The 24,563-nt window shown below is 47.2% G+C and overlaps 1 protein-coding gene across 1 annotated transcript in view; it reads left to right on the forward strand.

Moving 5' to 3' along the window:
• The window catches only part of C7 (complement C7), a 52,330-nt gene that overhangs the window by 8,680 nt on the left and 19,087 nt on the right, over positions 1-24,563 (forward strand). Inside the window, exons 7-13 of the mRNA XM_019532003.1 lie at positions 8,271-8,405; positions 11,806-12,049; positions 13,110-13,223; positions 18,956-19,122; positions 20,990-21,218; positions 23,647-23,818; positions 24,096-24,183. Coding sequence (XP_019387548.1) covers positions 8,271-8,405; positions 11,806-12,049; positions 13,110-13,223; positions 18,956-19,122; positions 20,990-21,218; positions 23,647-23,818; positions 24,096-24,183 — 1,149 coding nt within the window. The remainder of the gene's footprint in view (positions 1-8,270; positions 8,406-11,805; positions 12,050-13,109; positions 13,224-18,955; positions 19,123-20,989; positions 21,219-23,646; positions 23,819-24,095; positions 24,184-24,563) is intronic.

Raw genomic sequence — 24,563 nt, forward strand, 5'->3', positions numbered from 1 at the left:
GAATATGACCCGTCCACTGCCACCCTCTGAGTATGACCCTTCAGCCAATCTGCAATCCATCTGACTGTGTAGGCATCAGTGCCACAGTTGCCTAGTTTTTTAATGAGGATGGGGTGGAAGATGGTGTCAAAGGGCTTGCTGAAGTCCAGAAAGCCTACGTCCACGGCGACACCTGCATCCAATGCTTTTGTGACCTGATCATAAAAGGCAATCAGGTTGGTCTGACATGACCTGCCCCTAATGAAACTGTGCTGGTTGCCCTTGAGCGTCATCCCGGAAGCCAGCCCATCACAGATGTGCTCCTTGAGGATCTTTTCAAAGAGTTTCCCTAGGATTGAGGTAAGGCTGATGGGCCTATAGTTACCCAGGTCCTCCCTCTTCCCTTTTTTAAAGATGGGGACCACGTTGGCTCTCTTCCAATGATCTGGCACCTGGCCCAAGCACCACAAGCGCTTGTAAAGCCATGCCAAGGGCCCTGCAATAACCTCTGCTAACTCCCTCAACACCCTGGTATTTGGACCCGCTGATTTGAATATGTCCAGCCCCTCCAGAAGCTCTCTAACCCAGTCCTCCCCAACCTGAGGTCTGTAGGCGTCCCCCTCGAGTCCATCTAGCATCACAGCAGGGAAGTCCCGGTCCCTGCACAAGAAAATGGAGGTGAAGAATTAGTTTAAAAGGTCTGCTTTCTCCTCTGGCGCAACCACCAGATTGCCCAGAGAATCTTGCAGGGGCCCCATGTTTCCTGGTGCTTTCTTCTTCCTCCCTATATATTTGAAAAAGGACTTTTTATTATCTTTGATCTTGAACACTAGTCCTAGCTCTATGTCTGCCTTAGCTTTCCTAACAGCCCCCCTATAGGCCCGAGCAGAGGAGGTATACTACTCTTTGGAGATAGCACCCCCCTTCCACCGGGTGTACACTGCCTTTTTGGCAATCAGGCATTCCCGGATGCCCTTGGTGGGCCAGGGGGGCTTTTGGGCACTCTTGCCCCCCTTGCTTTTTCTTCGGATGCTCACCCCTTGGGCCCTGAGTATCGTCTCCTTAGGGAACAACCATTCATCTTGGGCACTGAGTTCCCCTGCCCTCAAGAACCCCAGTGCCTTACCCATTAAGCTCAGCTTGTTGAAGTTGGCCCTCTTGAAGTCTAGGGCTACCGCCTTGCTGCAGGCCCTTGACACCCTGCGCTGGATGGTGAATTCCAGCAAGTGATGGTCGCTATCACCCAGGTGGTCAAGAACCTGGAGGCCCCTTACCTGCTCATCACCTGTGGCCAGGACCAGGTCCAACAAGGCATTTACTCTGGTGGGACTGTGCACCTCCTGAATTAAATAGAGGTCCTGTATCTCAGCCAGAAACCTCCTGGAATGGTCTGACCTGGCTGACTGTTCCTCCTAGCAGATGTACTCATGACAACTACATCCCTTGCCTTAAATGCCTCTGCAAGCTGGCCTGAAAATTCCCGGTCCAGCTCCTCCCCTTGGTTGGGGGGTCTGTGATAGACCCCCACTATTAAATCCCTCTCCCCACAATCCCCTTGTATCTTGACCCAGAGCGCTTCAGCTTGCCCCTCCTCTGACCCCATTCTGCTGGCAGAGGATGTGTATTGCTCCTTGACATAAGGTGCCACACCCCCACCATTCTTTCCTTCTCTGTCCCGCCTGTAAAGCCAACAGCCCCTAATGCTAACTGCCCAGTCATGGGATGAATCCCACCACATTTCTGTAAGCCCTATTATGTCTGGGTTTGAACTGGCTATTCTGAGAATGGGTTCCTCAACTCAAGTCTGCCCACCCTGCAAGAGAGGGTGCACAGCATCTTAGGATGATGGGGGACTGTGAGTTAACTTGAATCTGAAGGGGATCTGAGACAGAAGTTCAATAAACTGATTTAACCTAAATCAGTTAAGTCTGATACTACATCCATTCAGGTTTATGTTAGATCACTTTCAGTTATTTTGAATGCCATTTTTGCACACTGAACTTCTGCCCTGAGTCACTGTGGGTATGTGGCTGCATTTCCTGAATCAAAAGTGAATGTCTGTCCAGTTTTTCTCAGTTTAATCTTTGCTGTTTAGACTAACCTGCAAATATTGAATCGATTTAGCCCCGGGCTTTTTGACTGTCTGTACTTAACCTTTGAAAGCAGTGTAGGTGCGCAGAACTTCCAATGTCCATGTGGGTCGGCGAAGTGAGGATGGAATCACTAGCTGCTGTTTTTCTACCCTTCCCTCCTCACCCCTCTGGACCCGGTATAATAGCCCCCCTATTACCTCAAAACTGGAGTTACTGCGGGACGTTCCTTCTCCGAGGTCCTTTGTCCTGAAGCATCGGACCTCTGAATTTTCCCTTTGAGCCTGCCAAAACTGTGCCACACTAGCCACTTTTTCCATGTCAATCCTGTCTTGAGCCGCTTCCCTCTGTGGAGTGGAGGTTTCACTGGCCCAGCCTTCCCCCTTTCTAAGTTGCTTTCTTTCCTCCTCCATTGGCCAGACCCATTTCAGCACCGGGTAAAATGGCTCTGTGACAGGGGTATCAATATCAAAGCCTTTCTGGGAGTGGCCCCGCCCTCCAGTGACAGGGGGCGCTACCTGCAGCTCCTTTTCCTCCCCTACACCACAGCCCAAGCCTCGCAGATGGAGTTGATGTGGTTTGACCTGGGTCTTGTTATGTTCTGGCCCTCCTCTTTACTCCCGGGGCTCCTCACTGCCTCCTGTCTTGCTTGCTCCGGGGCTCCTCACCGCCCTCTTTCCTGGGACTCCTCGCTGCCCCTTTCTCTCTCGGGGCTCCTCGCTGCCCCCTTCCCTCTCGGGGCTCCTCGCTGCCCTCTAGCTCTGGGGCTTCTCGCCACCCCTGAGCTCCGGGGCTGGGGCCAATACACCCGTAAACAAAGCTGCGCCCTCTCTGGTGCCAAGAGACCCCATGCTACCGTGGAGCTCCCATGAGGCCTCCTCCATCCCTAATAGCCTTGCCCGGTCCTCCGGTCAAAACAGTAAACATAAAACATAAAGCCCCTGGGCTACAACACAAAAACTAGACCATCCAGTCAAACAAAAACCTACTCCCTACTAGAGAGTGAGGGAGCGGGGGGGCGGGGGGAGGAGGAGGGCTCCCTGCCCTCAGCAGTGACCAGGGGATGCTCTCAACACCAGAGTCCTCCCCTCTGTCTGTCCAAGCTGAGTCCCTACTCCCATGGCTTCTGGAGAGGGACTGCCCTCCTGGCCTTCTACCTGGGCTTAAGAAGGGGTAAGCCTTGCCCCTTCCTGGTCAGCTGGTTTTCCCAGTTGCCCTGGCAACCAGCACCTGTGCAGCCCTGGTGACTGGCAGCTGAGCCTCCCCCTTTCTGCCACTAGGGGTCTCCCCAGAGCAGTTTCCACTCTCAGGTGCAGGGCACCTGAGTGCCCTGCGACAGGCTCCCATTCTCGTCCCATGATCATCTTGCAGGCCAGCGCTGGCGCCAAGCTGACCTGCAGTTCCCCTCGGAACTCCATCACCTTCAAGAGAAGGTAGCAGTTCCAAAACCTCATCTTCCCACCCAATAGGCACATCATTACCAATGGTCCGGCTTCCTTAACTCTGGTCCGCGGGGCTAGGTCCACTCGGAGTAGGGACTGGGACATCCCATGTCTAGGGTTGCCTTTACAGCCCTATCTCTGATCCAAGCTGTCATGATGGGGCGATCCCATCCTCCCTCGTGTACGACGGAGCCAAAGCTACAGTCCACGGGCTCATTTTCTCGGGTCGAGGTGCATGTGGTCAACTCGTGCCCCAGTTCGCTAAGACCAATTCCACTTTCTCTGGAGATATGTCTGACTCGTTCGTAACGATAACAGACAATGCCCCTTGACTCCCTTTCAGCAGAATTGACCACCTCGCTTCTCTGGCTGCACTCTCCACTGGGGCACGAAGGCCTCGCCCGTGACCTTGCTCATTCTCTGAGTTGGCAAAAGCCTCAGCCAGGCAGAGAGCTTCCTCACTGGTCTGGGGTTGGTGTCTCCTGACCCACACCTGGGTGTCCTCCTCCAGGTCCCAGAGGAATTGCTCCAACAGGACTTGGTCTATGACCCCCCCCGGTCAAACTGGCCAGCGGGTATCCGTTTATTAAGTGCATCCCACAGGTATTGCAGCAGACTGTGTGGCCGCTTGATTTCTTTTGACTTCCGGGCTTTAAATGCCCATCTGTGGCTCTCTGGAGAAATCTTGAGCCTGTATAGGGTCGCAGCCTTCACGGTGTCGTAATTTCGGGCATCCTCTCTAGACAGGGCCCGATAAGCTGCTTCAGCTTGCTCTATCACCAGAGCCCCCAACTGGTGAGCCCACTGGGTATGATCCAACCCAGTCTGCAGGGCAGATATTTCAAATGCCTCGATATAGGCCTCGCGATCATCTTCCTGCATCATCTGCAGCATCTTGAATAGGGTATCATTGCACTGCATCCAGTCCTGCTGGTGGGCCCCCTGCAGTTGCTGTATCTCTAGCATCTGCACTATGGCTTGGATGGCCTGTGCTAGAAGCTCTGCGTGGGTTACCGTCGGCGCCTGCATGCTGGCTTTGACCCAGGGCAGGGTTTCTAACCCACTAGCACTGATGTCTCAAAACAAGGCTTCCTAGTCAATGCACCACTGTGAATGAGCTTAGGTGTGATGTGACGAGTGCTGTACTGTCCATCTCGACCGCAGACCCTTCTCTCAACTCTCCTGCCATGACTTGGTGTTACTGTATGAAAAGGAGGGGTCCAGTGATGATCCTCTTCCTAGGGACCCTGCAGAGGTGCTCAGGGTTTTGACGCAATGTTCCACGGGCTCTGCCTCCCCTACATCCCATCCACTTGCCAACCAATTGGTGCAGCCCACGTTGTCCTGCCATGCCTGGCGGGCCCCAATTTCCCTGAGGGGCTGGCATTGGTGAAAATTCCTACCAGCTAGCCCGGCCTGCTATGATGGTTGGAATCCTAGCATTGAGCCAAGCTAGGCTCTGGTCTCCTCTTTTCTTTTCCTCTCTGGCGTCCTCCTCTTCCCTCTGGGAGGAACGCCTCTAAAGAATTTTTTTTTTTAAGAAGTTAGATGCTGTGGGGGTGGGGGGGAGGATAGAAGTAATTCCTCCCTCCTGGTATAATGCAGGGACCCAGGGACCCAGCTGGCTGCCAGGCTCCTGCTGGCCACTGGAGCTTCACCAGGCGGGACGCGCTCCCCGCTGACATCTTCCTCCTCTCTCCACCCTCTGCCGGGTTCAACCTTCCCATGTTGGCGTCTCCAGCTGCTGTGATTGGCCTGGGGTTTCCCTGCCTGGGAACAGCTGTTTAAAGAGTTGGCATAATGCCAGCTTGCGCAGCCATGGATCTGGCCCTGGCCCCAGCTCCGGTGGTGAGTTTCTCCAGGTGGGAGAGTCTTGCTTGGGTGGCATGGGGCTGGTGGGGGTTTCCCCACCTCCTTCCAGTGCCTGTGGGGGCTTCTCGCTGCCACATACAGATTTTAACTGGTTTTTAATCACTTATACCAGTTTATGTGTAACTTTTATCCCTAGACTTAAGGAACAGGACTGTCAGTGGCAAAAATTATAGAAGCAAAAGCAGCACTGGGGACTAAGTATTAGATTCTTAACTTGCAAAAATTCAGCATAGCTCTCCTGAAATCAATTAATTTATTCTCATATGCTGTGAATTGACCTCATGCATAAATCTTAAAAGATGAGGTGATATTTTATTAGAAAATGGTATATATATTGAATAATTTTTATACATTAATTGTTGGTTCTATTGCTAAAAGGAAAATGATATTATGTACTGAATTATAACTTGGATCAGGATTTCAATCCTCTATTTCAACAGAAGTTTTGGATGCCTGAGTAATATATTCAGCACATTGAAAACATCACTTAAAATGGGAATACTCAAAAGTATACACTTAAGGTTAAAGAGTGGGAAAAGTAAACTGTGCTTACCAGGATTCAATTCTCCTGAATGTAGGCCCTCTCCATCCCTTTCCTCTGTGCCTGGGCAGGTGAAGCCCTCTGTATATTCTTTTCAAGCATCTCATATTAATGCTTGTTAGGACAATAGCAAAGGTCTTCTGAAGGAAGGCTTAGTTTAAAGCAGGGGTTTTCAACCTTCTCTAACAAGTATACCCCTTCTGTCTCAGTTTTACCTCAAGTACCCATTTACATTCTTTTCTTGTTTTTAAAGGTGAGGTGCAGATTGAGTCCCTGCAGTGAGGGAGGGAGTGGTGCGGGGGCAGGTGCTGCTCAGCCAGGGTGAGACAGGGCATGGAATGGAGCCATGAGTGGCTCATCTTGGGGTGTGGGGTGTGGGGAGTGGGGGCGGCTCCCACCAATGTGCACACCCTGGGAGAGCGTGGGGGCACGCACCCCCAAATCTGCACATGGGGCAAGGGCAGGTTGCCACTGGCAGTGGGGGAGGAGATTGAGCCCCAGAGGTGGGGAAGGGAGTGGGGCTGGAGCAGGGGTTGCTCAGCCAGGGCAGGGCACGGGACTGAGTCACGGGGGGAGGGGTCTGCAGCCTCTCCAGAATTTGCCATAGTCCCCACAATCCCTCTCTCAGTGCCGCTGCCACCCGCCCTGAGTGCAGCCCAGCTCAGCCCTCACCAGGAAGAGCCCAGCATGGCCCCAGCCCCTGCCCCACCCCACATACAGATTCAAGGGCACACCCCCCCATGCCCTCCTGGGGTGCACATAGTAGAAGAAGCTGCTGCTGCTGCCCCCCACATATGGCTCAGTCCTGCACCCTGCCCTAGCTGGGCAGCCCCAGCCCCACTCCCTCCTCCCACAACAAGGAACCTGGTTGCTCTCCACGTGGCCAAGCTGCACTCCTGGCTGCCCATGTGCTGCACTGCAGCTGCACGCATGCATGTGGAGTTCTATGTACGCCCTAGCACTCTTTTAAGTACTCCTAGGGGTATGCGTATCCCCTGTTGGCAACCACTGGTTTAAAAATCATATCACTAAAAAGATGAGTCCTGCTCTCTTAGTGACACTTCAGTCTGTCCTTAATGGTGTGATTCACAAGTGACTTATGCATGGGGAATTCCTGTGCTCTGGCTGCTAAGCTTTAGATGCCCAGCTTGGGAAGGGGGTTTCACAAACTTGAGTGAGACACCTCACTTAGAATATTACCTTTGCAATAAACCATAGACTACCACTGAGAAACAAGCCCTGTCCCCTCACTCCCACTCTTCATGCTAAAAAATATGCTATGTGGTTGTACTGCAGTTGGTACTGCATCAAACCCCACTCTATATATTATGCCATGATTAATATGTCCAAATGTTCAAACAGCTGGGGATAGTGGCCACTTCTACATAACATAGTCTGGTGGTTAGAGCACTTAACCAGGAAATAGGAGACCTGGGTTTAATTTGCCTAAGGGGATTAATCCCACCTCTCCCACTTTCCAGGGGAGTATCCCCTCTCCCCTAATAATGAACTGTATTTCCAATACATGTAATAATTTATAATTGTATGTTATCCAATGCACCATGCATAAGTAGCCCCAAGATCAAAGACCAGAACCCAGGACTCCGTCCCACCCAAGTGTCCTCATCACTGGCCTGCTGCATCACATTACCTTTTGCTTTTTCTTTCTCAGGGCCCATGATGCTTTCATATTGGGCTGCACAGTGGTCCAGTCTTTGCAGGAGGGATATTAAGAACTTTCATTTTACCATAGCAGTTAGGAGATGCTGCTGGGAAATGTAGGTAACCCAGCTCCTTCTCCCACACACCATTCACAGACAGGTACTCTCAGAATTAGCTTTTATACAGAATCTCACCACCTTCTCCTACGTGAGCTGAGTTTTTCAGTGAAAGCAGGTGTCAGTGCTGAACTCACTGCTGACAGGCATACTTGAAAGCGTGCCTATGAGCTCAGGACTCCCAAACAGGCGTAAGTGGGACATGTGCATCCAGAGACCAATGTCAGCCAATATGCAACACATCTGAACCCACACAGTAGCTGAACTTCAGGTGTCTCAGTCAGGTTTTAGACATAAAGGAGGTCCCCAGCCCTTAAATAGATTTGGTAGGGTTTCTGTGAAACTGTGCCTAAATTCTGCTGAAGTCCCTTTGTAAATATCATCTAAAATGCACCATTGCACAGTATTATACAGTAATTGTATATGTCATATAATGTTTAATGTTTCCTGTTTGTACAAACTGAGTTGAAGCAATCTTTCTGGACTCTGTGCCAGTAATATACATTTGTTTGTTTCTATAACCGTCATAAACAGAGATTGACAAAGAACTGCATTCTTCTTGTCCTAGGTGAAAATTCAGAATGATTTTAGCTATGAGTTTTTTGATAGCAAATGGTCTTATATGAAACACAAGGAAGTGTCTGTAACATCTAATCATGGACATAACTATCATCTGGACACAAGTAATAATATTGAAACAAAGGTATTTATAAACCAGCACCCTACTTTATAAATTTTCCATGTGAGATTGCACTATTATTTTTTAATGCTGTTTTATCATTAATTTTAAACATTTATAGAAAAAGTTCTGCTATTTTGAGTAAAAATATAGATAAAGATTTTGCACGTTTTACTGAGATGTCAATGCTCTGGGCTAGAGCTGTTTTTCTCTTTTTAAGAGTTTATTGGCTGTGTTTGCATTTGTAAAATTTTACATTGGCTTCATTTCCTAATTAAATAATATTCCTGATGTTATTATTTTTCTTTTAAATAGTTCATTCAGATATCTGTTTCTCCTTGTTTTTATATTATTAATATTACATTCTTCAGTATTTTGGAGCAAGGGAAGTTGAAAATAAATTAAAGCTAGCCTTACTTTCCATTATAAAAACTTATTTCAGGATTGAATAGTGCTAAGAATTACTCTCCTGTGAGGCAGGCCATGGTGCCTCTAAGTTGCCTAAAAATCATAGAATGAGAAGTAGAGCTGGAGGGAACCTCCAGAGGTCATCTGGTCCAACCCCCTGCCTGAGGTAGGATCATCCCTATCTAAACCATCCTATACAATCCAGCATCTAAATTCTGCAGAAGACTACTGTCAACCCTGACACGACATGGACCTAACAGTCAATATAGCCTCAAGAGATCCCAGGTAGATAGCTATGCCTGCCACTACAGAGGAGGGGAAAATCCCACAGTACTTACCAATCTGACCAAGGGGTAAAATTCCTTCTTGAACCCAAATCCAGTAGGAGCATTGGCACACCCCAGTCAAAGCTTCCAACCTTGGCTGCAGCCAACACCCAGTGCCTCTGGGAAGGCTTAAAAACACTCTGACACATGTAGTACAACGGGGGAGGGTGTTGGGAGCAATCAGCAAGGCCCAGAAGCATGGGAAATAAAATTAAAGTGTTAAGCAACAAAGCTTCTTCAAATGACTGATTTGTGAAGTAATAACTAAATAATCTTGGGCTAAATAATGAAGATGTTTATTAGTTCATAACCTCATTGCTAGCAAGATGCTAGAGAACACTCTTACATTATTTCAAGAAATTGTCTACTTATTACATACATTGAGACTCACACCAATTAAATTAAAACATGTTCATTTGTTAATTGGGGAAAGAAGCTGAGAAGCTGAGGTAGCCATACTTACTGTGGAAACCTCAGTGATGAATTCTGATATGGTGTCTTAGGGGGACAGGAGCAGCTGACACAGAAAACCGTGTGCCAGACTTTCACATAATGAGAACAGAGTTTCTGGTACCTCATGTCTGTCTCAAGCAGGCCTCCATTAATCAGTTTCTGTTGTGCTGTGAATGCCTGGAAACCACTATTAGCTTTCACATGGGAACCTTCGTTTGCCATTTGGCCCTTTTCCTAGTTTTTTAGGAGATGGAGAAGGAAGATTTCTTCAATTAAAAACTAAAAGAACTCCCCTACATACAACAGACATGTTTTTTTACCTTTCATTCTATTCACAAATGAGATGAAAGGAAAGCACAAAAGCCTGAATACACTTTTGTCAGGTGAACTAGATAATGTCCATCCAAGACTTCTGAAAGAACTGGCACATGAAATCACAGGTCTGGTACCAATACTACAAGTTGGGGATAATACCATACAATTGGAGGAGGATATTATAGGGGTAAAAAGTAAAAGTAATTATGGCAGCTGTTGTTTTATTCATCTAACCTCAAAGATACACAAGGAAAGAGCAAATCAATGGAAATTGTGATGCAAAGTAGTCTGTTTTCTAAAGTTAGATTGTGCCATACTCAGCTTTTTTATTGGCTAATTGACTTCCTATATTAAGGAAAAGATCTCATTTATCTGGAGCAGGGGTGGGCAAAATGCGGCCTGTGGGCTGGATTCCGCCCACCAGGCCATTCTATGTGGCCCACAGGGCCACTAAAATTTTTAGAAAATTAATATTTATCTGCCCTTGGCTGCCTGTCATGTGGCCCCCGATATCTTCCCAAAACTCCGTAAGCAGCCCTCTGCCTGAAATAACTGCCCACCCCTGATCTGGAGATTAGTAAACCTTTTGATTTAGTGAGACAGAAAATTATTAGTTGAGATGGAGAAGATGATCTTCATACAAAATTGTAAAATGAGTAAGAAACCAGCTAAGGGATGATGAAAATATGTACTTCAGAAAGGAAAACATATCAGGCTAGTGGAATTCCACAAAGACCAGTCTTTGGATGATTTTGCTTAATATCTTCATGAAAGTTTTTGGCACAAAAAGCAGCACCATAGTATTGAACTTTGCTGATGATGACATAACATTAGAAAGTATCACCCATAAAGAGAAGACCTGAGATATCATAAGGGAAGAATAGGAAGAGCTTAAATATTGGAGTAATGGATCATATTAAATACTTCAAAGAACACATCCTTAAATTCAGGAACCAGCAATAACAATTTTTGCTGTCAACTGGCAGCTCATTGGTGGGAAATAACTGAGCAGAAGACTTGGGTTGATTACAGAAGGCCTCTGAACCATTAATGTGATGTGGACAAAAATAAAGCAAATGTGATTCTCAAATGTGTCAGTGAAGATATTTCCCATAGAAATAGGCAAGTATTAATGCCATTTGATAATGCAGTTTGGAGACTCCATCTCGAATACCGCATACCAGTTGGTAACTAGTGGGTAGGAAAGAGAATCTCAAAATGGATCAGGTACAGAGAAATGCTCCTGGGATGATCAAGGGAATGGAGTGCCTTCTATGCAAGGAGACTAGAAGAGCTTGGCTTGCTTAGTTTAGCAAAGTGAAGAAGAAAAAAACTCAAAATGGTCTCTATAAGCACATCATGGGGCTTACACCAGGAAGGAGAAGAGCTATTTAAACTAAAGGACCACCTTGCCACAAAAACAGACTGGTATAAACTGGACATGGATATATTTACACTGGAAATTAAATGAAGGTTTCAAGTTATCACAGGAGAGAGACTTTAGAACAGTCTTCCAATTGGAGTAGTAGAGACAAACAAATCCCCAATTATTTTTAATATGGTGCTTGATCAGTTTACGAAAGGGATTGTATGACTTTGGACAGCAGGGACTGAATGTCCCTCCCAGTCCCACATTTTTTCAGAAAACAAAACAAAAAGAAATCCTGCCTTTTAAAGAAGTGCACAAACCTGTCACAGGATCCAAATGTGGTGAGTTCTACAGGAAGGAGTAAATCAGAATGCAGAGGTTTCATATGGAATGGTTGTCCTCTCCCTCTCCCTCTCCTCCTGTCCCCCTTCCCCCCCACCCTTCCCCCCCAACACCTATTGTTCAGCAGCCAGTAAAACATCACTATATCTGACTGGCAGAATCCATTCAATACATATATTTCTGTATGACAATTATTTTTTTATCCCCATAGAGTAGGCACTTGATGGTCATTGACAATAACGTGGAAGTTGCTCAATTCATTAATAACCGTCCAGAATTTCTCACACTTGCGGAAACATTCTGGAAAGAGCTTGCCAACCTTCCTGCTGCCTATGAACACAATGCATACCGAAGGCTAATTGAACAGTTTGGGACTCATTTCCTGCACTCTGGAACTCTGGGAGGACATTACAAAGTTATCTTTTACATGGATACTAATAAAATGAAACAAAGAGGTATAGTACTAAAGGATCACTTACAAAAAACAAAAGGAATGTAAAAGCAAAACTCCCCTACCTTTTCCCCACTCCAATCTTTCTCTATTCAGTTCTTATTAATACAAAGCTAGAGGTGGACTGAAGCCACAATATTTAGAGTCTGGATTTTGAACACTCCAAGTTCTGGGACATTTGGACCTGAGGTCTTAATTCAATCTATTATAAATGTAAAGGACCATTTGCAAACTTTGTATCCTAGTCCTGGTTCCGATTTCAAGCAACCCTAAAAGTCAAGTCCCTGGCAACTTTACATTTATCACTCAACACATTCATTGTGTGATGAATTGTAATATGCTGCATGTAATAGGCAATTTATCACACTAATGGCAAGTGGAAAAAAATGGTGAACCAGCCACAGAGAAGTTCTTTGTTAAATATGGAACATCTTGTGATTGGTTTGTATCATGCTTCAGTTTGAATTTGTGGCATGTTATACTCAGAGTGATAGCTACTGGCTGGGTTTTCTAGCATCCCGAGGTGTATTGCTCCCTACCCTTGCTCCTCCCTGCCCAGTCCCAGCAAAAGTAGAGTGAGTTTCTGGCAGCATTGCCTCAGCTCCCCTAGCTAGCAGGTGCCCAAAATGCAAATTTGCATGCCATTTCTCCCCCCGCCTCACAGGCAGCCTGCCCTTAGTATGTCAAGCCAGGCACACTGGGCCATATTTGTATCATGTAACAACATTCCTTAGTCTCCATCATACAGGGGTCAGAGGACAAATCTGCACAGATGATGCTACTCAAAGACAACAAGTGATGGAGGAAAAATGGGTGGCAAGAGAAAAGGAATGCATGAGAAAAAAGTATCTACCATATGTGTCATCCAGATCTCTGCTCACATCCCTAGACATTGTCCCTGGTTACTAGTAGTCCTCAGTGCAGGACCTGTTTTTTTAAGTACTCTGTATGGCAAAAAGCTATAGGAAAAAATGTGTCAGTTGTTCTTCCCCTAAGGCAGGCCTTCAAGTCGAGGAAATTAACTCCCACCATTCTGTAAGCATAATGGTTCTGTTTCTTTCCAGGATTGAGCATAACCGATATGTACAAATGTACTACATCAGGCTGGAATTTCTTCATTGTAAAAAAGAAAAAGACTGAGTGCTCAAGACTGGATGAATTGTTAAAGTCATCTTCAGGTAAGCAATTCCCTGGCCCAGAAACTCCTCATGTTGCAAGTTGGATCAGAATGGTTTACACTTGGAAATTCAAAAACAAACAAACAAACAAAACATACCACACAAAGGGCTTTTTTATATAGCAGAACCCTTTCTTTCTGAATAGAAATACAGAGAATGTACCTATATAAAAAGATTTCAGATGTTAGAAATATTTTCCTAAGTGTAAGGATAGTTATTTATTGGAATAAGGTTACTTCATTTTTAAAAGCAGGTTAGACACACCTGTTAGGAATGGTTTGTATATAGTTTCATAGTTAGTAGGGTTGGGAAGGACCTGAGCAGATCATCAAGTCCGACCCCCTGCCATGGCAGGAAAGAGTACTGGGGTCAAATAACCCTGGCAAAGTGTTCATCCAGCCTTCTCTTAAAGACCCCCAGGGTAGGAGCCAGCACCGCTTCCCTTGGAAGTTGGTTCCAGATCCTAGCTGCCCTGACAGTGAAGTAGCGCCTCCTGCTGTCTAATCTGAATCTACCCTCTGCCAGCTTGTGACCGTTATTTGTAGTCACTCCTGGTAGTGCTCGGGGGAACAGAGACTCTCCCAATGCCTGTTGGTCCCCTCTAACTAGTTTGTAAACAGCCATTAGATCCCCCCTCAGCCTTCTCTTATGGAGACTGAACAGGTTCAGGTCCCTTAGCCTCTCCTCGTAGGGCCTGCCCTGCTGCCCCTGATCATGCCAGTAGCCCTCCTCTGGACCTTCTCCATATTATCCACTTCTCTCCTGCAGTGCGGTGCCCAGAACTGGACTCAGTACTCCAACTGTACTGCATCCAATTCTGGGCTGCACGATTCAAGAAGGATGTGGAGAAGCTTGAGAGAGTCCAGAGGAGAACCATGTACATGATCAAAAGGCAAGAGAATATGCCTTATTTTGAGAGGCTGAGAGCCATGAGATTCTTCAGCCTGGAAAAGCGCAGGCTTGGGGGGACCTGGTGGTTGCTTATAAGTACATAAGGGATGTACATCAGGACCTGGGAGAATGTCTGTTCACCAGAGTGCTCCAAGGAAAAACAAGGACCAGTGGTCATAATCTCCTCCCTTCTAGCGTGCCCACTTCTCCCCACATCTTAATGTCATCTGCAAATTTGAACAGGGTGCTTTTTACCCCCTCATCCAAGTTGCTGAATGAAGATATTGAACAGTGCAGGCCCAAGGACCGAGCTCTGTGGAACCCCACTGCCCACATCCCTCTAGGTCAAATAGGACCCATCCACCATCCTCCAGCCAGTTAGTGACCCAATTGACTGTGTAGGTGTTGATGCCACAGTCCCCTAGTTTTTTTTAATGAGAACAGGGTGAGAGACAGTGTCAAAGGCCTTCCTAAAGTCCAGAGATACTATATCCACTGCTACCCCTGCATCTAAGGGTTTTGTGATCTGGTCATAGAAGGCCACCAGTTGTTCTTACCCTGGGATATAAGGATGGACTAGTCATTCTGTCATATTCCCATCCATCCTTATTTTCTATGATTCTATAAGAGGGATTGAATTTCTAATTTAACTTGTGTTCATTTGGGGGACAATTCTGATACCATATAGAAAAGAACCTGGGAAATAAGCCACAACAGTTACCAAAATAGTAAAATCTTGCAGAAGGAGCTGCGAGAAAAAGTAACAACAAATGCAAAGGCTCATATCATGAAGCCAAATCCTGGGAAGTGCTCCACACTAAAGCTGATAAATGCTTGGAATGTCTTAGGAGAGCAGTTTTATTGAAGCTAATTTTTTGCTGATTTGTGGGTAGGCCAGATATTCTGAACCTTTTTGGAGGCACCCCTCAGAAAATGACAGCTCTTAGTTTTCATTCATTTTCTGACTACAGAAAAAGTATAGAGTAATTCCTCTGCTGCAAACATTTCAGAAAGACCACAACAGGGCAGAATGCTTTTAACACTGTATTCCTACTTGAAATCTCTGGGTTTATCTTGTGAATCATGTTTGCACACCTAACAGGATTGACACTATATGGCACTCTGTGGCATCCTTGAAGGGATCTCGGTACCCTGAGTGCTGCAGCATGCTGGCTGGGAATCACTGAGATAGGCATTTTTTCACATCCCCACAGTCATATTCCACACTGTTCCTATGTGTACATTTACATCTCTCTCTCTCTCTCTCTCTCTCACCCTTCATCCTATCCATCCTTGGGGGTCTTTAAGAGGAGGCTAGACATGCACCTGGCTAGGGTTGTCTGACCCCAGAACTCTTTCCTGCCCAGGGCAGGGGGTCGGACTCGATCTGCTAAAGTCCCTTCTGACCCAAACATCTATGAATCTTGTTTTCTGTTTCCTTTCCTCATTAGTCCATTTTTGTCTTTTCATTTAAAGTTTGCTTCTTTCCTCACTAGACAGCTACATGGCTGTGTAACGGGGCCTTCTCAGGGCTGATTTGCCATTGGCCCGCCCACCTGTTTCTGGGCCAACCGCCCACCTTCTTTCCTGCCATGCCTTGATGATATAATTAGGATATTAATTAGGCAGGAGGCTGCCTATTTCTTGCCCCAATGCCAGGGGGCACTATCTGTGGCTCTGTTCCTCCCCTACACTGCAGCCCAAGCCTCGCAGATGGCTTCCACTCTTCTTATCATCACTGGCCCCACACTGGGCCCCAGAATCCTTCAGTCCAGACCCCTACAAGATCCCTCCACTCAGCCGGCCTACCCCACCCTCATTCTGGGCTGCCTAGTTCCCTGAACTATTTCCTCTCTTGGGCGTGGTCCCCCCAGGACCTTTGGCCACACAGGCCCTGGCCTCGCCTCCAAGGCCAGTCAGAAACCCCAGGCCCTCAGCTCTGGGTGTCCCTTGTGGTGGGCCCCTGGCCCAACCAGTCCAAGGTACTCTGAGTCAGGTACACTTTCTCTCCTGGGTCCACCTTCTGGCTCCTACTAGGGAGTAACCCACCCAGTTGCGGGAGCTGGGGTTATTAAGGCACCCCGACCACCCTTTCACCAGGGTGGTAACTGGCCTAGTATTTCCTGGGGACTCCCACACCACTGGGAGCCCCATCAGACCACCCACTCCCGGCAGGGTGCAGTTTTAGGTCACACCCAGGACCAGGAGCCTCCAAACCATCCCCTACAGCTCCTGCCCTTACCTCCGAGATGTTGCATGCAGCCTTGCAGCCAAGCGATGTTTCTGCCTGGCCTGCCAGCAGCAAACTAGCTCTGTTTATATAGACAGCCAGAGAGCTAAAAAGGCATCAAAATCAAGCACCTTCTGGCTGCTTGGCTGAGCCCTTAAAGTGGCAGGCACCAACAGTGCCCTGCCACAGGGTGTTTCAGGTGGTTTTGTGAGGGAATGGACACAGGCTTTGACCACTCAACTCTGTTTTACAAGTGCAGATTCAAGATGCCTGGATGAGGAAGCTCCTCTCTGATAGGTTATTCAGGAGCTTCTCTGGCAGTCAGTATAAGGCAGGAATAAAGATACACCTGACTTCTATTCGAGTTAGGAAACACTATTTCAGGATTTGACCCAGTGTTACTATTTTAGGATATATTATAGATTTCATAGACCTTGGGGCTGGAAGGGACCTCGGAAGATCAGAGTCCATCCCCCTGCCCCAGGGGCAGGAAGTCAGCCAGGTTCAAAGGATCCCAGCAAGATAAATGTCCAAATGTCTCTTAAAGGAGTCTAGAGTAGCTGCTTGCACCACCTCCGGAGGCAGTCTGTTCCAGGCCTTTGGGGCTTGGACAGTAAAGAAGTTCTTCCTTATGTCCAGGCTCAAACAGTCTTGGAGGAGTTTGTGACTGTTTGACCTTGTCATCCCCTGGGGTACTCTGGTGAACAGGTGTTCCCCCAGATCCTGATGTACACCCTTTATATACTTATAGGCAGCCACCAGGTCCCCCCTGAGCCTGCACTTTTTCAGGCTGAGGAGTCCCATGGCTCTCAGCCTCTCATCATAAGGCCTGTTCTTCTGCCCTCTGATCATGCATGTGGCTCTCCTCTGGAATCTCTTAAGCATCCTTTTTAAATTGTGGAGCCCAGAATTGGATGCAGTGCTGCAGCTGTGGCCTCACTAAGACTGAATATAGTGGAAGGATGACATCCTGAGATTTGCCTGAGAAGCATCTATGGATGCAAGCCAGAGTTTTGCTCACTTTACCAGCTGCAACATCACATTGGTGGCTCATATTCATCTTGTGGTCAATCATGACCCCCAAGTCCCTTTCAGCCACGGTGCTAGCAAGCATAGAACTGCCAAGCCTATAAGCATGTTGCGGGGTTCCCTCTCCCTCCCCCAAGTTGGAGTACCTTGCATTTTTTGGTGTTGAATGCCATCAGGTTTTCGTCCACCCATTTTGTGAGCCTGTCAAGGTCAGCCTGGATCACCATCCTATCCTCAGGTGTGGATGTTCTACCCCAAAGTATGGTGTCATTGACAAACTTGGCCAGTCTGCTTCTGACACCAATGTCTACATCATTAATAAAGATGTTAAAGAGTATAGGCCCAAAGGCGGAGCCTTGGGAGACCCCATTGGTCACGTCACACCACAATGATTTACTTCCGTCTCAGGGTCTGACCTTGGAGCCAATTCCCCAGCCCTCGGACTGTGATGTAGCCGAGGCCACAGTTGGCCAATTTTTCCATGAGGAGACCATGGGACACCAGATCAAAGGCTTTTTTAAGTCCAGATATCAATCAATCTCTTCTGCCTTGTCCAGGATGTTGCCATCAGCCAGCTTGTCAAGAATAGTGTCTTTGATAATTTTTTCCCAAGATCTTCCCCAGGATAGAGGCCAGGCCCTTGGGGTGCAGTGTGTGGCCATCTGCATTGTGCTGCTGGTAGCCAAATACTGCTGTGACTGCCTACCATAGGGCTGACTGGCAGGGCCTCGGGCCCTCCTGTGCAAACTCCCATGCTAACTCACATGCTGGGCCTAGAAGCATACCTGTTTGCGTGTCCTGTTTACGAGGCTCCGGTAACATGGCTCCCTGGAGGGCTGAGCGAAGTAGGAGCCGGGGGGGCATGACCCTCCTTGGCTTCACTCAGCTGTCCTACGGCTGAGCTATGTCCCTTCTACCACAGGCTTGTTGGGGTCCTGAGATCCACTTGGGTGGTCCTGGGGGTCCCTGGGCTTATGGGGGCACAACAGACTTCTGCCCATGAGTCTTTTCCCAGAGCTGGGGACTGAATGTGGCTTCTGCCATTGCTGGGCCCTTTTTAAATGGCGTGCGTGTGCAGAAGGACCCACTGACTCTGAGCCATTCTTGGGGGTCCCTTCCCCCACCAGAGGGGACAGGTAAGTGACCCCCCCATCTCATGTCCTGGGTGGCTTCCCCATCTCATGTGCTGGGGGGCTCCAGTTGCATGGCTCCCTGGGGGGCTGGGTCAAGTAGGAGTCAGGAGTGTGGGACCCTTCTTGGCTCCACTCAGCTGTGCCACAACTGGGTTACTTCCCTCCTACCGTGGGCCCCTGCTTACCTCTGGGTAGGTTGGGACTTGTCAGGGGTCCTGGTCATCCCTGGGCTCATGGGGGTGCAACGGGCCTCCACCCATAAGTATCTCACTGGAGTCGGGGACTGAATGTGGCTTCTGCATATGTGATCTATCCTGAGATTTCTATGCTGATCAGCCCTTTAATTCTTTCCTAGAACAGTTATTTACACATAATGAGGAATTCCTATTTTCATTCAAAAAAAATCACAGTGCTTCTGTCTTTTGTATTTCTGATCCTGGAATATATAGGAAGTACTAATAATCGGATTCAAGGTGATCCCTATGTAGAGGGAGGAAGTCCATCTGCTGTTGCCAGTCTCAGTTTTCTAGACTTGGATAATCCTGCTGGAAATAGTGAGAGATATTCCCAGTGGGCCACATCAGTGAAATATTATCCCAGAGTAGTTAAACAAAAGGTAAGATGTTGCTTTATTTTGCTAAAGAAGGTAGCTTCCTCTAAGTTGGGGACATAATCAAATTAGATAGGTTAAGCAGCTCTAGCTGTATGCGGAAACAATTTTCTATTCAGGTTGTTTTATAAAACTAAGTTAAGACAGCTGCAAACTGGACACTGGAAACAAAGTAATTCCAGATAAGGATAAAGGTCTAAATCCCAGCAGGCAAAGCTCTGTGTCCATATCATAATGCTGAAATAGCAAATATAGTATGAAAACAGAAGGGAGACTCCTGTCAGCAAGCTGAGTGAGTCAGTGCAAGCTCTAGGGCTAGGGACAGACATTACACATAAACTGGTTTAAGTGATCAGAAACTGGTTTAAATATATAACAGAAGAGATGTTCAGTGCACATAAAACAGTTCGAAAATGGCTGAAACTGGTTTGAGATAAATCTGGTTGACTGTAGTATCAGACTTAACTGATTTGGCTCAAGCTGGTTTATGCAATATCTATCCCAGACCCCATGCTGGTTTAAGATAAATCAGACTCCCCCAGCATCCCGGCATGTTCTCTGGGGTGGGCAGCGCTCTGTGCTCGACAGCAGAGTTGACCCCTCTCCTCTGCTCCCTGGCTGGAGCACTGGCAGAGACCACAGGCACAGTAGGGTCTGCCTAGCTTCCCCTTATCCTGCTTTCCCCTCACTGTTCAAGCAGGAATCTCCCTCCCATCTCCCACAGCACAACCCCCAGCCCCATGGACCCCTAGGCATGTGGTGTGCTAGCTATTAATGTCAAGAGGTGTCTGTGTGTGTATGTGTCTCCAATTTCACTGGGACAGAAAGACAAAACAGTGACTGCTTACAGCTTTTTGGGGCTAATCAACAGGGCAGCTGGTAAGTCATTTAAGAAGAGTTTAAACTAATGGAGAGAGGCTATTGTTTTGCTGATGGGGTGATAAACACTGTTATCAACTCCCTGCTGGCTTGCTTGCCTGTCAGTTTGCTGCAGACAGTATAAAGAAGCAGGAAGAGGGAGATTGAAAAGCTTGGTATCATCAACAGATGCATGCACTGCACACCACACTTCCCCTCAAGAGTGCTAGCCTGGGGCTGTGGTCTGGCAACACTCCTGCCCCCTGAGCAGACAGTGGGAAAAAGCCTGGGACGGTGCAAACAGACCTCCCTAATGCAAGGTCCTTCTAGGGCCTGGCTAAACCTCCTGCCCCTCAGCTCAGCACTCTGGAAGGGAAGGGAGGGCTGTTCTAGTGCCCCTTGGCTTCTAGTCTGAGCCAATGCAGGCATATGCCTGAATTTCTGCAGGCCAGAGTGAATGTCTGTCTGGTTACAAGCTGGTTCAGCCTAGCCAGATTAGACTAATTTGCAAAGATTGAATCATTTCAGACTCAGGCTTTTTGAATGTCTGTCCCTAGCCCAGAAGCATAGAATTGTGGAAGGTGCTGTCAAAATACCTGTAATAAAATTGATCATTGTAAAATTAATTTAATACATGGTATTTAAATATCCATCTTCTTAGACTAGGACTAGTTCAAGTGTGAACTTTTGCTAGTGCAGTTTTTAAATATGTTATGGCAGCCCTCTGACACAGCCATGGTGGAACTATTTGAAAACATCTGAGCTGAAAGGATCATTAACAAGTGTTAGAGCTGATTTTGATTGTGGCTGAAATCTAATGATTGTTTCTACTCAAGACTGTTAAAAACTTCAACTTTACAAGTCGGATTCAGATCCACAACAATATATGTTACATACTCAACTATCATAGAACCATAGATGATGTTGTATAATGTGTATAACTGTGTTGGTATCTAGTATAACGTGTTATTAAAAAAAGGGTATTCCCTGAAAATGGTGTGTGTTTTGCATATAGCTAACACCACTATATGAGCTGGTAAAGGAAGTGCCCTGTGCCTCAGTCAAAAGGTATTACTTGAAACAAGCCATTGAAGAGTACATGGCTGAAAATGATCCCTGCAAATGTCAGCCGTGTCAAAATGGTGGTGAACCAGCTGTCATAGGAACTCAGTGCCATTGTTTCTGCAAACCTTATACTTTTGGAGCAGCTTGTGAACTGGGAACACTTTTGCAAGACCAGCCAGGTAAGCACTCATTTGCTTTTAGATTTCACAAGTTTAAAGAGTACTTTTCTGCTTTTGCAGAGATACTCTCAGTGCTGTTGCTCAGAACAGATGTGCAGCTGATACTGGGTACTAACAACATGTGAAGGACAGGTCAAGGTGACTACTGTGGGCATCCAGCTGACAAAAGAAAAGAGATTAATGAGGTGGGACTTTGCTCTCTCCTAGGCTTTGGGTCTGTATGCCACCTTGCTCCAATATAACATATAGAAATACAATCTTTCACTACAGCAGATTAACATTTCTAACATTTATTTTTTTTTAAGTTTCTGTTTCACAGAGTATAAAACTGGCCATGTGTCATTCTGGTGATTTTTGGAGTGAAGAAGGAAAACAACATATATTTTAAAAATGTTATTCTCTTTTTCCCCCCCTTGAATGGCACAGGCAATAACAGTGAAATTCTGGGTCAAGATACAGCTTGCATCGTTACTATCTGATACTCTTAGAACCAAAATCTTCATTCAGGGATAAATTGGTTAAGGTAAAACCCTGAACTCCCAAAATGATTCCCATCACCCTATACATATGCTGGACTCTCAGGGGTGCTCCCTAATAGCTCTCAACTAGTAGTTGTTTCTCTTCCCTGCTCATAGGTGGCATTTCTTTAACTGCAGGATGTAAGTAGTGTAAAAGTCTTGGTTGCTGGCAAATTTGAAGAGGAGATTGACCTACTGACCTGAACATAGCATGTGGGGACAAGTACTCCTGAGGTTTAATTGTGGCTCTGACACAGACTGGGAACATTGAGTCAATGCAGCCAGTACTTTCAAATGGGATGCCTTAAGTTAGTCACTTAAATAAGTGGATAGACCATCAGAAGTATGAAGCATGCCACCAGAAGCATAACGTGCTTCTTGAATACCTTGGGCAGGTGTAACACACAGCACAGCACCATGGGCTACACTACCAATGTCTCAGTGGTGGCTGTTGTTATTTCTGTGCCACCATCTCCTTCTGGGGCAGTGTTGAGGTTTGTAGAGCTGTGCAAAGCTTCAGGTGCCAATTCAATTTGGAGAAGATTCGGCCCTATTTGGTGGCCGAATCTCCGAATCCAAATCAAATCAGGGCACCAATTTTAAGGTCTGAATCAATTCAAAGCTCTCTGAATCTTAGGAAAAGATTTGGAGAGCTTTGATGATTTGGACAGTCCCTGGTGGCTACATTAGGAAGCTGCAGCTGGACTCCAAGCTGGTACATACTGGGGTGGAGGCAGGGAAGGCTGGGGGAGGGGGAGAGGACCAGGGGGAGACTCCTGCCAGCCCCCCCGACCATGGGGAGATTCCTGCCAGCCCCCCCCACCCATGGTTGCCCCACCTGCCTGAGCTCCCAATGCTTTAAAGAAAAGCCCTGTTGCTCACCGGGTGCTGCCAGGTGTGGGGGGGTAATCCCTGATGTCCCCCACTGCATGGGAGGCTCTGCCATGAGCCCCCTGACTCCCACACCCACTGCCCCAGCCCCTGCATGGCTGCCCTGCCCGGGCCAGCTCCGGCCCTTTAAGAAAAGAAAAATGAGAAAAGCCCTGCAGTGTCCTCAGGGCTTTGGGGGGCTCATGCAGAGCCCTCCACGTGGCATGGGGCAGCAGGGATCACCCCCCACCAGCAGGAGCGGTGAGTGCAGGGCTTTTTTTCTTTTTTGTTTTTCTTAAAGAGCCAGAGCTGGACCAGGCAGGGCACCCATGGGGGGTCTGGGGGAGTGGGAGGGGTTCAGAGGGCTTGTGCAGAGCCCCTCCCACCACAGCATGGGGCAGTGAGAGGCAGCAGGGATCACCTCCCCCACCCAGCAGCACCCAGTGAGCTAAGGCTTTTTTTCTCAAAAAGCCAAGAGCTGAGGCAGGTGGGGCAGCCATTGCCAGGCTGGCGGGGGATGGGCCTGACTGATTCAGAGATTTGGCAGCAGATGAATCGAATCTCAGAATCAGATTTGGCCAAATCAATTCAGGACAGTGATTCAAATCACCAAATTGAATCACTGTCCCCCGAATCTGCTGAAACCAAAGCAAATACTAGCCAAATTTCACAGGCCTACAGGTTTGGTGTCCCAGTTACCCCTGCTTTGTTACAGTCCCTACAGCATGCCACAGATTCCCATGATTTTAATGTCACTTGGTCAGTATTTTTTTTTTGGCCGGGGTGGGGGTAGCACAACCGTTTACATGCTTAAATATGCAGAGCTACCCCATGGAATAATGCCAATGTAAGAGCAACAAGTAAGAGGAGAGTTTGGGCACAAGGCACTGAGACCTGGGATTCAGTTCCACAGTCATGGTTTGGACTTATCATTAGCTCTGACTGCATCTCACTCCTTTTACCAGTACTAACAGCTATTGAGAATGCAATAGAGTACCCAATGGACTCCTCCAATGTGAATTCTCTCTACAATTATTCAGGAGTCATTGATGGAAAGTGGAATTGCTGGTCCTCTTGGACCTCTTGCTCAGGAGGAAGAAAGTCAAGGAGTCGAACCTGTAATAATCCACCCCCTAGTGGGGGTGGGAAATCCTGCATTGGTGAACAGCATGAAAGCAAACAATGCGAAGATGATGAGCTCCAACATTTTCGGTAAGTGGATAGGAAGTGTTTGGGTGTGAATACAGAGTGGGAGATCATGCTTTTGATTTGAAGTAATGTGCAATCTGCTGAATTCAGGCAGCAATTCATTGTCTTTGACTTATGACTTAAAGTAATTTCAAAAGCTTTGAACTGGAAAAAAAAAGGGTGAAACCAGTAAGTTTGAAGTCATCTTACTTTTACTGTAGCCTAACTGCAGCTTTTTGGAAGCTGTGACTAAAACCTCAAGCTTAGAGAAAATAATAATGACCTTCACTTTTGTTTATAGCTTGATTGAACCCCACTGCTTCGATATGTCTGTGATGCCTACAGAATCCTGCTCACAACCTCCTTCCTTAGAAAATGGATTTGTTCAAGTAGGTTATAAAATAAATCTCTCTAGATCTATGTTCTGATTCTAGCTGCAGTCAATAGACTCATAGGATTTGTCTTAAGTTTAAATCCAAAAATGATAGCCAGTGTGCTTATATTTATAATTATAGCCAGTGTGCTTATATTTCTGGTTAAACTTTATACTGGTGAACCAGATGTGACTATAAGGAGTGATGAAGACACTAGAGGGGCACCTGAGGGCACACTGAGGTTTAGTCCACAGAGGGTCGCGCTGTGACTTAGCCACAGTGGGGTGCCTGAGTGGCACACCTTGCACACGTTGGTGGCCAGGGAGCATGTGTGGTTTTGGAGTCCTGTCAGGGGCCAGAGCCCAAGGCCTAGAGGCCCACAGACCAAGAGGGCG

This window comes from Crocodylus porosus, unplaced genomic scaffold (assembly GCF_001723895.1).
Source record: "Crocodylus porosus isolate Cpor-Errol unplaced genomic scaffold, CroPor_comp1, whole genome shotgun sequence".
NCBI lineage: Eukaryota > Metazoa > Chordata > Crocodylia > Crocodylidae > Crocodylus > Crocodylus porosus.